At 36.2% G+C, this 15083-nt stretch overlaps 1 protein-coding gene across 3 annotated transcripts in view; it reads left to right on the top strand.

Moving 5' to 3' along the window:
• TMEM156 (transmembrane protein 156) overlaps window positions 1–15083 on the top strand; it is a 50109-nt gene that overhangs the window by 30558 nt on the left and 4468 nt on the right. The window contains exons 5-6 of one of the 3 annotated variants that reach the window (XR_003566806.1): window positions 1072–1158; window positions 14536–14764. Coding sequence is in view for 2 of the 3 variants with exons in the window: in XM_027836164.1 (XP_027691965.1) it covers window positions 1072–1158; window positions 14536–14618 (170 nt within the window). In the remaining variant the exon portion in view is untranslated. Of the gene's footprint in view, window positions 1–1071; window positions 1159–14535; window positions 15065–15083 lie in introns of those variants that run through there. The other 2 variants (XM_027836164.1, XM_027836163.1) reach the window with 2 other exon arrangements.

Genomic DNA, 15083 nt, shown 5'->3' with positions numbered 1-15083 from the left:
CCCTGAGAGAATGGACTAGAATAGATTCAGTTGTGATTGCATAGTTAAAGGCTCATGAAAAAGATACCAGATTGTAAGTAAGTGTTTGTATTCTTTCATATATAAAAGGAAGGAGTTGAATTAGATTAATATTTCCCAACACAAACTATATATCAAAATTCTCTGCTATAGACCACATACCTCCTGAAACACACAGTGAGTGTGGGTAGAAAGAAAGAGGAACTCAGAGTGAGATTAGCAGGATGAATAGGAGAAGAATAAGGTAGATTTTAAGTTTTATGGGACTTTGATAGTAAAAGTTTTATGGACTGGTAAAAATTTGTTGCAGGTCAGTACCATGGGAAACCCTGAACAAGAGGATCCATGATGTCAAACCAATTCAACAAACACTTGTTAAGCATTTATGTGCCAAACACTGTCCCTTACCAATCTAAGACTGCTTGATTTTAACCCTTGATATAAATTGTGCATCATTTTTTTCCAGGTTTCTGAGACTCCAGAGAAGTAGTCATGATTAATTAATATTTAGCTTCCTATCTAATGGTTTATTTAAAAATGTAATTGCCTACAAGTATATACCATACACACCTTGATTCATATGCCTAGACACCTACAAGAAATTTCGCAATTTGGGTGATTCAGTCATAGACGATACTGTCTGATTGAAGACCACTTTATAAATTGCATACTGTCTAGGATAAAGTTAATGCCATCTGAAGGCCCAGTCTCTTGAATGTAAGACTACAGAGTAATGCCATTCACCTATTAGCTAGAGTGATATTATTAGGCAGCAGAACTATTAGGCATACAGAACATAATGGCTAGAGATCTTTATTAGATTGAATGTATCTATATTGATTAGTGTTAGCCAAGAAGGCGCCGCTCTCTGAATGAATCAGTGTTTGCAAATGGAAAATGATGTCCTAGGAGACCACTTAATTTCAAGTTTCTCAGGTAGTTATTATAGATAACCTATTTCCTCATATATTTGTTTGGAAAATATATATATGTTTATGAATGTGTGTGCATATGCATCATTTAAATGCTTAGCAATTTCTTTTCTTTGAACAGATCATAGGTACAAACCTGCCTCTACTCTCTTAAAAGGAAATGATTCTGAGAAATTGAGAAGAGTGCTAAATATCCATGTTATTTCAGGTGAGTGCTACATCACATATTCAGGAACCATTGCTAAATAAATTCTAAAGTATCTCCAAAGATTAAACCCTAAGAGTGATAACTGATTAGAGACCTGAACTCACCTAAATTGGCCTCACATCTGGAAGAAAGAAGCTGAGGGTTTATGAAATTCCATTTAATTTGTCTAGTATGAGAGGACAATTAAAATCAAAACTGCCTCCTTAAATAATGGTAAGTTTGCTTAATTGGCAAGGAGAAATTTATGTGAGGAGGCAGAAAGGAAAAGACAGTAAGGAAGGAACTTCAGATTTATTTTTAAATGAGACAAGTTACCATTACTTCTGAGAATTGTGAGAGAAGTAATTGTAGAGTGGGCACAGAATTCTTTAGATTCTGTATTAATGGAGAACATCATTGTATAGAGAGAAGTCGTAATAGCACCAATTAAAAAGTCCCCTCTGTCCTCTCCTAAGTGTCTTTGTATTGAAATAAGAGGCACCTAATGAGAGCAAATGAAAGGCTGTCAGCTCAGCTTCTGCTGGCTGGCTTTCCTCAGAGCTCTTTGAACTAATTAGGAAAGTTCCTTCAGAACCCACTGTCCACAGTCGTGACAGTCTGATGCAGAATGAAGTTCTTCATTTGGATCCAGAGAACTAGGGTTCCCATCCCAAATTTCCCGTTTATTATCTGTGTTCCTTTAGGCAAATTATTTAACCTTCTTTGGGTCTCAGCTTCTTCATCTGTAAGGGTGGTGGACTAGATCAGAGGTCCTTTTTTTAGGGGAGGGGGAATAGTATTTTAATTTTTCTACTTACATGTAAAGATAATTTTCAACATTCGTTTTTTTAGAAGATTTTGAATTCCAAATTTTTCTCCCTTCCTCCCTCTCCTCCCCACTCCCCAAGACAGCAAGCAATCTGATATAGGCTATACATGTGCAATCATGTTAAACATATTTCCACATTAGTCATATTGTGAAAGAAAAATCAGAACAAAAGGGAAGAACCATGAGAAAAAAAAAACAAAAAGCAACAACAATAAAAAAGAAAATAGTATGCTCTGATCTGCATTGAGACTCCATAGTTCTTTCTCTGGATATAGATAACATTTTCCATCATGAGTCTTTTGGAATTGTCTTGGATCATTGTATTGCTGAGAAGAGCTAGGTCAGTCATAGTTGATCATTGCACAATGTTGCTGTTACTGTGTACAATGTTCTCCTGGTTCTGCTCACTTCACTTAGCATAGAGCAGAGGTTCTTATCCTTTTTTGTGTCATGGACCCCTTGGACAGTCTGGTGAAGCCTAGGGAACCCATCTCAGAATCATGTTTTTAAAGGTGTAAAGTAAAAGCCATAGGATTACAAAAGAAACCAATTAATTTTAAAATATTGTTATCAAAGTATTTTCAAAAACAAGTCTACAAAATCCATGTTAAAAACTTGTGGACTAAATGATGTCTAAAACCCTTCTAGCTCGATATAGAACTATGATCCCATGACTCTACCATATATTTCACTAAATGCATACTTATTGAATGCCTACTATGAACAAGGCATTACATTTATAACCATGGAAAGTCCTATGTTTGATTTTTAGAGGGCAGCAGAATTATGAATAAAATAACTAAAGCTTCTTATTTGCCTTCCCATATTTCTCTAACTTGAGAGAAAGAGAAAAGGAATTTCAAGTCTGGTCTGAAAGTGACCTTGGGTTCTTAATAGCTACGTGAGTAGACGATAAGCTCCAACAGGTCTTACCAAGCTGCAAAGATAGGTCTGACAACAGACTGTGATTACTGTTTGAGAACCAGCCTAAGGAGGGAGAAATTCATCACTAATAATTTAGTTAGTAGATGATGAAGACTTTGGGCACGACAAAGCAAAAATACAAAATGGCCTATAGTGTTGTGTGGCCCCCTTCTGTTTCCACTGTGATGGTGGTTGAGAAGTGGGAAAAAATATCCTAAGTGGGGGATCCTACATGGCAGAGTGGATAGAGTGCTAGACTTGGAGACGGGAAGAACTGGGCTCAATTCCCTCTTCAGATACTTACATGCTTGACAGTTGTAAAGCTGTCAAAACAAAACCAAACCCAAACCCTCAACTGCGTTGATAGGTGCATCTGTGTCTGTTTAGAGATATGGAGGAGATTGCTGCTTGCAACTGAGATCAAGAGACTTCTATTAGGCCTCTCAGTTAGTATGGACTCACAGATTCTTCTCTGCCCAGGGGAAAAAATTTTAGACTGAGCCTAAAAATGATCATATAAAGAGGGTAGTAGGATTGCTAGTAACTGAAAAATAATTCCCCTAGCATTGAAAGAAAAGTAAGGAAGCTATTAATGAGAGGCAGTGTCATATAGTAGAAAGAGCACTGTCTGTAGAATCCAACAACCTGATTTGGCGTCAGATGAACCTAAGTTTGGATCTTGACTCTGTCACTAATTACCTGTGTCACCCTGGGAACTCACAACCTCTCTGGGCCTCAGTTTCTTAATTTGTGAAATTAGGAGTTAGATTAGAAGCTGTCTAAGGTTCTTTCCTGCTCTAAATTCCCTAGTTACCAAGATCAGATTATCAGAGTATGGCAATGATGGAGAAAGGGAAGAGAATGAGTATTTAAAGAGTGCTTATGTCAGGTACTGTGCTAAGTACTTCTTACAAATCTTACCTTATTTGATCCTCATAACAACCCTGGGAGGCAGGTACTATTGTTATCTCCATTTTACAGTTGAAGAAACTGAGGCAAACACAGGTTAAGTGACTTGTCCAGGATCACATATCCACTAAGTATTTGGGCCAGATATGAACCTGGGTCTTCCTGACTCCAGGTTGAGTGCATTGTGCCATCACCTGCCTCAAGTGATAGGTATGAGAAGGGTGAATAAAAGTTCTGTGGTATATGGATTTATAAAAACCACACAAACAAAGTATAGTTTTACATGGTAAAATTTACTAATGGAGCTCTCTAGGTTGGGGGGTAAGAATGAAGGTGCTGAGAATATCATCTTATAACAGCTTGACCCATACTATCTTGGTCACTTCTTTTTTCAAGATATAACTTATGACATATCAGCTTTCCTTGAAAAAAAGTAAATAGTTACCCTGTCTTTCCAAGTATTCATGGTAATTTAAGTTCAAATGACCTGGCTAACTTCACAAGTTCATTAATTTACTAGTGAAAGAACTTGTCTCAGCCACATTTTTTTCCATAGATTTTACTAAAAATATTCTAACTTTATCAGCATACTCCTAATATCATTGCTTATTGAGGTCTAAAATTGTAACCTTTTTATGTTTTTTTTTAAATTAAGAATCTATTGGAGGCTTACAGGTGAAAGAACTAAATTCCATCTTATTTGTATTCCCTCAATGTAAAGACTTTTTTCTGCTTGTAAGTTGTTCTCTCTGAGAAATAAATGGAAAGGAAATAATGCTTCCCTTGGGTGCCATCTTTGAGGCTTCCCTATGTAATGATGGATTGGAGGTGTCTCTGGAAATGGGAAGAAAAAAGAGTCAGTATAGTCCTCTGGAGAATCAGTAACATGAGTGAAGGACAGTTTGGAAGAAAGCCAAGATTGTATGTCATACCCTGCAAAACAGCTATATGTTAGCTCCAACTATGCTTGTCAGAACCTCTCCATAGTAGTTCTTGAATGATAAAGTAAACATTGACACAAATTCACACCACACCATTCTCCATCCAACAAGTTCATTTATTCATTTTGGGAGCAAAAGAGAGGAATGTTGGCTGAAAGAAAACAAACAGAGATGAGTAAGAATCCATTCTCTATGGTAAGAGAAGAGGGACTAAATGGATGGTCAATTTTCTGTATTTGTCTTTCCTTTGTAATACAAACACATACATTCTTCCCTGAGTGTTTGTGGTCTATATTTCAGCCAACATAACAGTTTATGTTGTCTTCACTGGCTGTAACAATTTTAAACTTTTGTTCGCATATCGCACAGATGGTGAACACTTTAAGTTCCATATGTGTAGGTGAGCATAAGTAGTTTGAATAATGTCTTGCTTTCCATCTTTATTAAAATTTTCCTATGCCTATGACATGCTTTATTTTATGTGGCTAGAGAGCCTCAATAAGCTGCAGGAATTATTTAATAAAGGAAGATATAGAAATAATGAACAATAAGTCCTGTTCTACTGTACTATGGAAATCTGAATGCCTCATCATGGTGTAAAGGTGACTCGAGGTTCTCAACAGCAATGAGAGTAGACAATAAACTCTGAGAGGTCTTACTGAGATGGGAGGATAGTCATGACAACAGATTGTGCCTACTGTTTGAGAACCAGCCTAAGTAGAGAAACGCTCATCACTAGTGGGTTAGTAGGTGGGTGCTGAATACTTTGGGCATGATAAAGCAAAAATACAAAATGGCTAACAGTGTTATATGGTCCTCTTTGGTTTCCACAGTTTTCAGTGATGGTAGTTGAGTAGTGGAAAAGGATACCCTAAGTGGGGGATTCTGCTTGGCAGAATAAATAGGTTTCTAGACTTGAAGTCAGGAAGACTTGGACTCAGTTTCCTTCTGAAACACTTAAGATCTTGGACAAGTCACTTAACCTTTGTTGGCTTTTGTTCCTCCTCTGCAAAAGGAGGAGTTTGGTCTAGATGGTTCATAAAGTACCTTGCAGTTCTAAATCTATGATCCTTTGATCAGTAAGTTACAATCCTACTGAATCATTTCAAATTGGACATTTTTCACTATAAATAAAACCAGAAGAAATAAAGAAGTTGAAAGTAAATCATGGGTAGCTCACAAGTTCTCCTTACAAAAGTAAATAAAGAGGGTTGGTAGAGAGTTTCATTGTGTGCCCAAACTCACTAAGATGATTTTATGGTATACTTCATCACCTAGTATAAAATAAGCTATAGATTGCAGCATATTACCAATGATAACTTTCATGGAAGAAGTAGTGTAAAAGATATCATTTGAAAAATATATGATCAGGAAAAGAGTAATGGTAGTAATGTAGCAAAAGCAAGAAATAAGAGAAGGAAGGCCTGAGAATTGCTTTAGTAACCAGGGAATGTTCAGAGATCCCAACAGAAGGCCTCCAGTCTATTATTAGGTAGATCTTTCGTAAAGGATTTATGAGAGGACATGTATAGGAGCACACAGGATGAGAAAGTATGGCTAGATTCTGTAATCTGCACAGAGGAAATAATTGCATCAATGACATCTTCTCCATTAACATATTTAAGTATTCAATAATTCAACTGAATTAAAATACAGGCAATAAGTGGTGTCACATTAGTATTACTCTGTCAACTCAGGTCAAATAAATTTAAGTGCTTATTAACTGTATGATATTGTGGTAGGTGCTAGGGATAGAAAAGGTTAAAAATAACATTCACTGCCTTCCACAAGTTTACATTCTATTGGACAGGATACAAAATGTATAGAGCTAAGTACAATACAAGTTTGTGTGATGGGGGGACAGATAAAGCCAAAGTGCTCTAGAAAATTTTGGGGAGAAGAGAACGCTTTCCCATGTTATAAAAAAAAGTCAATTTGGGAATTTAATTCCAGAAATCTACCAGATTTATTTCTGAATCTGCTAAATCTTTAGGTTTGATTTATGTTTTGAAACTATACTAGTGAATCTAGCCTAGAACAAATAAAATTCACATGGAAACTAAAAAATTAATAAAGAATTTTTAAAAATTTATAAAAAACTTATACAGCTTACTTATAAGAATTTAACAAGAATTTAATTTGCAGATTCTTAACAGAAACTTAATTTGATCCATTGTTGAACATCTACTATATGGCCAGGCACTGACAATAAAATACAGAAATTAAACCTTATTAAGGTACTTAATAGACTTGTTTTGCTTCTACCTCTTTAGAATGGGCATGTAAAGGAGGAAGGAAAATATGTGAATTAGCAGAAATACTAGCTCATTTCAAGGCACCAAATAAGTTTTACGTAATTGGGTCATTGACCAGAACTACTGGGTTTAGACCCAGACATCTTGGGTTCATGGTCAGCTAATTGTATGTCAGCTAGGCAAATCACTTAAGCTCTCTGATTCCCAATTCTGCCATATTTAAAATGAAACAATAATGCCTGTATTATCTACTTCATAAGGTTGATTGTTGTGGATGATATGATTGTAAACTAAAAAGCTCAACATTCGTAGGAGGTATGAAGGAGGGAAGGAAAGAAGGTTATATTTATTGTCTGGTAAATTTGTCATTTCCACATTGATAAAATTCCAGTGTTCACACATATGTAGCCAAAAGAGTCAGTAATGACTTTGGATGCCACTAGTCCTTGGGGTTTAAAGGCAAAATTATTTGGATGGCACTAGTCCTAGGGATAAAAAAAAAAGAAAGACAGAAGGGAAGAAAGACAATAAAAGGGAAAAAAGTGATAGAGAAAAGAAATAGAGGAGGGCTAGAAAGAGGAAGGGGACAAAAAAAAAACCCAAGAGGTGCATATGGCTGAGTTCTAGGTGGTACTGGTAACAGGTCATCCATCCCTGTTAGAAAATTTAGACCAAAAAGTTCTTGCTTGTTCTCATCCATCTCGTGCTGGAAATAGAAGGTGATCTAGTTTTCTTCTGAAAGGTTGATACTTGGCAACATGAATCCTAGCTACAAAGAATTAGAAACAGCACTAGACAAGTTGTCTTATGCCATGAATATGGGCGTGAACTACAGCAAAGACAACTAAATTTCAGTGTGAAACAGAATCACTAAATATCATGAACAAGTGGATCACCTAGTAATTTAGAGTTGCCATTATCTGGAGCCAAAATTAAGAGCAGCAGTGTAAGGTTAGCATTTGTAATATACTTGTGGCTGATATTTGAAAATAGGGATGGAGCAGGTTTCAATTTCCTGCAGGAGGGAGGACAAATTACTGATGCCAGATGTCCTGCAAGCGGGCAACATGAAAATTTAACTTTTCACTTGCTTAACTATAATATTTATGACTCTTATAATTCAGATTCATATACATCAAGCAGTCAAAGTTATAACCATCTGCTCTGGTAAGAATGGATTCCAAAAGAAGAGTGGAGGGTTTCCTTTTTTTAAAAAAAAATTATTTATTTATTTTTAATTTTCAACATTCACTTCTATAAGATTTTGAGTCCCAAGATTTCTCTCCATCTCTCCCCTTCCCCCACCCCAAGATGGCATGTAAATTGATATAGGATCAACATATACATTCATATTAAACCTATTTTGACATTAGTCATATTGCAAAGAAGAATTAGAACCAATGGGAGAAACCACAAGAAAGAAGAAACAAAAACTAAAAAGAGAGAGAGAGCAAATAAGATACTTCAATCTGTATTCAGACTCTATAGTTCTTTTTTCTGGATGTGGATAGCATTTTCCATCATGAGTCTTTTGGAGTTGTCTTAGATTCTTGCATTGCTAGGAAGAGATAAGTCTATCAAAGTTAGTCATCAGAGTTTCCCTTTTTTTTTTAAAGAAAAACTTTAACTTTGATAAGCATTAGGTAGTTACAGACAACTGGTGACAAGTACATCTGCTAATTAAACTCTAAACTTTATATATTGGAAGAATGTATACTACTTTATTTGATCACTACATACCACTGTGCCATTGGCAAATGGGAAATAGAGAGTAGGAAAAAAAAGATAAATTTCTTAAGGACTTCCTATAATTTGTCTTTATTTATAATACCCATCCAAATGCAGAAAAATAATGAAAGGTGCAAGCAATTCATTAATTTCATTACTTCACTAAAGAGGACATTTTAAATGGGAATTTAATAGTAGCTTCTTCATTGATTCAATCTACTGATTACTACAGATGTTTCCATTGGATAAGTTGTTCAAGGAAAGCCTTTAGTCGTAGTTACTCTTCCAACTGAGACAAACAAATAAAAGTCAGATACTTTAACATTCTCACTTAATTTCTACACAATCTAGACTTGGAACAGATGGGTAGGTTTAGGATCACTGGTCACAGGACAGATGGAGGTTGGGAATGGTAGGTGGTGAATTTGCATTGGCAACTCAGATGATGGAAATTTGTCCTGTGATTCCATAATCTGTTCTTTTGCCCATAAAGTGCCACTTGCTGTGGAATGTCTGTCTGAGTTGAATGAAAAGGTCAGAACTATGCATGCATTTTGCTGTGGCTCAGCTGAATGCTCATGTCAATCAGGAAAGATGTTAAGATTTGAGAGAGAATGGTTGCTATGGAATGGAAAGTACCCATGTTGAAAGTTGGCTCTACAGCAAAGACTTTCAACAGAATGGTTAAAAAAAAAAATCACAGTTCTAGTTTCCAAAGAGGTCTTGAATATATTATCCTTGACCAAAGATATCTGTGAAGTTAACTTGAGTACCATCACTTTTGGAAAGGGTGCTTATATGAGAATTAAATACTTGAGAACCTTCCAAGCATTCCTTTTGACTTTCATGATATTCCTTCCACTTCTTGCCCCATTCCCCACCCCCACCCCACCCTAATCTAAGCAAGTGGGGAAAAGACAAAAAAGGTTAAATAGTAAGCAAAAGAAACCCAGCATCCCAAAAAAAAAGAGCTAATAATGATTTTTACACATATAGTGCATTTTATTTATCAAAATATTTTACATATAGTATGTTGTATTATCACAAAAATTATATAACTTGTATGACCTTGGAAATACCTTAGACCTTAGTTCAAATCTGATCCTACTACATTCTATTGGGGTGACTTCAGGCAAGTCTAAATTTCTTCATATGTAAAATGAGGGTGTTGGACTTTACCTAGATGATCTCTTTACCTAGATGACCTTAGATCTTTTTCAGATCTTTTCAGATCTAAATATTATGATACCCACTGATGTCAGGGAGATTTAACTACATTTTACAGGTTAGAAAGTTAGAGAGAGGAGAAAGAAAAAAACCTTGAACTCTTTTCTCTTAGATTTCAGTAATCTCTTCTTAAATTCACAAATCAGAAAAAATAAGCTAATCAGCAGTAATAGAGGTGAGAAGTTGGCACAGAGGAACTTAATATGGTTGTGGTGGTGGTATTTCCTTGTCTCTAACTCCTAAATCTTTAAGAACAAGGTGGAAAGAAAGGACAGGAATGCTTAGTCAATGGACATGAAAATTTGATATGATGAATTGGGACTAGAAAACAGAAGGCCAGATGCCAAGATTTCAATTCCCTCCCCTATCCCCATCCCCTTTTACAAAGTGAACTCTGAAAACAGAATTAAACATGGAGAAAATAAAAATCTTGCCAGTGACAGTGACTGGGGCTTTATCTGAGAACATAATAGGAATGGAACCTTATTTTTAATCAAAGTCTTTACTGCTGAGAAAATTGTTTCGTCAGCTAAATTCAGGCAGGGCAAGCAAAACAGTGCCTGAGACTGTTCCTTTTTTCTAGTTCTTTTGAGTCCTCTGAAAAATTCAATGAACTGTTTGATTCATAGTCTTGGCCATTTCTCTGTGAAGTCCTTGAATATTCTTGACTGTTTCTGTTGCCCAAAAAGAGGCATATTGCATTAGTGGTAGAGAATTAATGGTATTGGAGGATAAGGGTAGTTTTTTTTAAAAGCAATTTTTAGAGGGAAACTTATCACTCTAGACTTTTAAAAGAAACCTGCTTATCTCACATATTCTCAAAAAAAGAATTAGAAAGACAGCTCATATTTTGCTTTTGGTCAAATTTTGTAGAGTTTTAAATATTGTCATATCATGTATCTTGGAGCTGCAGCTCCCGGAATAGAATGAGATGATGCATCCCTTTTCTCTTGAGAGACATTGAGAATAATTAAAAGAAAAAAAACTGAAGGCACATCAGGGTATCTTTTGATTATTTCTGTGTATGAACAATGGTTCACACTCAGAATTCAGGCTTAGCCTTGGTTTTGACAGGTGTCACTTTTCTTCCAAGTACTCTTGGTACTTTGTACTTGCAAACTTCACTAAATAATAGTAACTGATAATCATTTTAAACTTAAAAATTTTCCAAAACACTTTAAATCTATATAATAATAAGAGCTAGCATTTACATAGCCCTTAAAGTTTCAAAATAATTTACAAATATTATCCCATCTGGTCCTCAAAACCTGGGAGGTAGGTATTGCTATTATCCCCACTTTACAGATAACAAAACTGAGGCAGACAGTGGTTAAGTGACTTGTCCAGGATTACACAGCTGGTAAATATCTGAGGCAGGATTTAACATCCTGATTTTAGGTCCTGCAGCAGCCTATGCACTACCTAGATGCTAGCAAATGATTTAAACCTTCCAAAACAGGTGGTTTTGTCCTATTTTTAAACATCTATAGATAAAGATGTTAAAATCTCTCTCCTTTAGTAGTTCGTTTTAGTGTTTAATTACATTTTAGTTTTTTTTAACCAAACTTTCTGTCTTGCTTTCTGTCTTAATACTATTGCTCCTACTACTAATACTAATACCTTACATTTGTATAGGTGTCCATAAGAATGCTTCTTAAAATATTGCTTGAATGCAAGATATCTTTGTTAATACACTGTACCAACTATACCAAACATATGTCTTTCTAATGCCCTTTGGATTCACCTGAAAGTTTAATTCTTCTGAGACTGTAGTATTCCAAAATTTGTAGCCACAGAATATTGCTAGAAAATTATTGAATTTAAAATGATAGACTCTAGAGGCAGAAGGTATTTTGGAATCCTTGAAAGAACCAGGCAGTTTCCAAAATGTGACCAGTTTGCTTGCTTTCTCTTATTTAATTTTTTTGACCCAGCTCATTGTCCATTTACAGTGCCTGCCCAAAATACATGTACTAATGACCTCATTTGATGTATTGGGCTATATCCAGCTGCATTTCATAGTTTGCCTAATTAGGTATTTTTCAAATGAACTTTTTCCCAAGTAGATTCCTAGGTCAGCCTTTCTGAGTGGTCTTAGTCTCACTTAAGAAGCCCTGAATTATTCTGGGACTCAATGCAATCAGTGCAATGTCATCTGCAAACATGAGTATCAGTAGACTCTTATCATCTATAGGTAATTCTTCCATTTGAACTTCAAGCAAGCTATTCTCCATAATAGTGAAGAAACATTTTTAGTATCTCGCTGTTTTATGCTTGGCTTGATATTGATAAAGAATCATTAACTAACATTACCTCTATGGTTATAAATTATCAAAGATAAAATAGGTATAAGTGTCAGTTGTTACCAATGACTCTTGATACTCTCTGTTACCTTTTCTGTTTAGGGAGGATATTCCCTCTTTGAGATATCTTGAAAAGTGGTCACTGAGTGCCTTTAAAAGGAAAGAGAGAGTATAATTTTAGGATTATGGGGACATAAATTTTGAGCTAGAAGGGACCTTAAAGAACTCATAGTACAGTCCTTTCATTTTTATAGATGTGGAAACTGAGACTGAGAGAGATTAGATGGTTTGCCCAAAGTAAGACAGGGAGTGACAGAGGCAGAATATGAGCTGTAGCTCCCTTGACTCCAAAACCAATACTCTTTCCATAACATTATGATGTCTCTAATCCTGTTGGTGGGTGACCTGCTGCAAGTTCTTTTGCATGAGTCTAATTCTGAGCCTTAAGGAAGAATATATTTACAGGTATTTTGTTATCCATTTTAATTTTTTCTTTTTTTTGATGGTCTTTAAAAAAATATTTTCAGTCCCAAATTCTTTCTCTCTCTCCCTTTATCCCCTCCCCACTCATGGAAAAGGCAAGAAATATGATGTTCATTATACATATGCAGTCATGCAAAACATATATCCACATTAGCCTTCTTGCAAAAAGAAAAAAAGCAAGAAAAATAAAGAGAAAAATATGCTTCAATCTACACTCAAAATCCATCTGTTATCCATCTGGAGATAGATAACATTTTTTATGTTGAGTTCTTTGGAATTGTTGTGTATCATCGTATTGATCATAATTACTAAGTTTTTCACAGTTATTTATCTTTACAATATTGCTATTACTGTGTATACTGTTCTCCAGGTTCTGCTTACTTCATTTTGCATCAGTTCATATAAATCTTCTGAGGTATTTTTTGAAACCATCCCTTTCATCATGTCTTACAGCACAATAATATTCAATCACAATCATATACATAGCTTGTTCAGCCGTTCCCTAATTAATGGGCATTACTCCAGTTTCTAATTATTTGCCACCACAAAAAGAGCGTTTGCTATTCATTTTATAATGTAGGGTATTTGAAGAAGGTAGGTGAAGCAATGGATAGAGAGTTGGATTTGGAATCAACAATCCCTGAGTTCAGACCTTGCCTTAGACACTAGCTGTATGACCCTAGGCAAGCCAACATAATCTCTCTTAGCTTCAGTTTCCTCTTCTAGAAAAAGAAGATAATAATGGCAACTGTCTCTTTGGGTTGTTGTGAAGATCAAGTAAGAAAACATGTGAGGCTTTTTGTAAACTTTAAAGTGCTTAATAAAAGCTCACCTAGTCGAGTACCTCACTTAGGCACTGCTTAGCAGGCCACAAGGTCTGGTGACCTTTTCCATTTGCTGTCCTTTACCTCCCATTGTGGTTTGCCCAGATCTCAGCTCTGGAGAGACCTGGCTTCTCAATAAGGGAATAGACTCCCCAGTTCTCACATTCTTTGGCTCATAACCCCTCAATCCTGGCTACTTTGGGTACAATTCTATCTTTGGTTCTAGTCTAGGGTTTCCCCAAATTGGAAGAGAGGACAGAGTAAAATAGGTACTAATACATCATATAAATCAGGGCTAGGACAGGTCATTTTATTCTCACACAGAAAGCAATTGTAAGCATGAGACTCATAGCTTACATTAACAGAACAATTTAAACAGGATTCAGAAATTTAATTTGTAGCCAGATTAAAATCTGCTGGAAGTTGGTAGTAGGCTTCATCAAGACAATGCAGTTTGGCATTTCTGCTAATTAGCTATTTCACATTTCATCCCTACTGAGCACAGTTTGATCAATTACCAAGCATAATCCAAGAGTGATCTTTTCTGTGGCTACTTTCTCTTCGACTCTGACTCTTCCCTTGGCATCAGTTTGCAACTGGTTACTCCAGTAGACACTGCAGTGACTACTTCTCTGGCCTCCTAGGACCTCCTGACCTCCTGAAACTCACAAGTTCACCTGGACTTGTCCCAAGGAGCTAGGTGGCATAGTGAATGGAGTTCTGGGCCTGGTGTCAGGAAGACCTGAGTTCAGATTTCAGTCTCAGACACTTACTAGCTACGTTATACTGGGCAAGTCACTTAGTCTTTATCTGTCTCAGTTTCCTCAACTATAAAATGGGGATAATAATAGCACTTACCTCTCAGGGTTGTTGCACTCACCTAACGAGATAGTATTTGTAGAGCGCTTAATGTAGTGCCTGGCACACTTAATAATTGCTTGTTCTCTTCCCTCTCTTTCCCCTTCCTATATCAAGGTTGTGACTCAGTCACCTGCTTTGGGAAGGAAACACAAGAAGAGAGAGGCAGCCTCGCCTTAGGCAGAGATTTGCCTAGATAAGACATGGTCCTGGCTGTGCGGACACAGTTAGGGAATGAGGCTTCTGCCATATTCTCAACCCACTCTACTGGATGCAGCTCCAAATAGACTTCATACTTCAAAGTCAGAAAGAAAGAGGAACCCTGAGGGGACAGATCATGCCTTTGGTATATTCATGGAATTTTGGCTCTGCAGATAACTAAAAGAGCTCTTTTCCTAACCCAGTACCAGCCCCTCAGTCAAACATGGTTGGAAATAGGTTTCCTAATTTCCATAGGTTGGATTGGAATCTACACATGCTCTGTGTGGCCCACCAGCAAGGGGAAGTCTGAGCATTCTTCCTCTACCACACTAGCTGTTTATTATTTTATTGTTGTTGTTATTTTCATTGTCATCATCGTTGTCATCGTCATCGTCATCATCATCATTATTTGCTTGACGTGAGGTGCTCTTGACCAATATGAATTAAAACAGCTTTCTTCTGTA

The sequence above is a fragment of the Vombatus ursinus genome, unplaced genomic scaffold (assembly GCF_900497805.2).
Source record: "Vombatus ursinus unplaced genomic scaffold, bare-nosed wombat genome assembly UNPS02014818.1, whole genome shotgun sequence".
In the NCBI taxonomy this organism is placed as follows: Eukaryota; Metazoa; Chordata; class Mammalia; order Diprotodontia; family Vombatidae; genus Vombatus; species Vombatus ursinus.
Note: the sequence above shows the minus strand (reverse complement) of the source record. Positions and strands in the feature narration are given on the sequence as shown.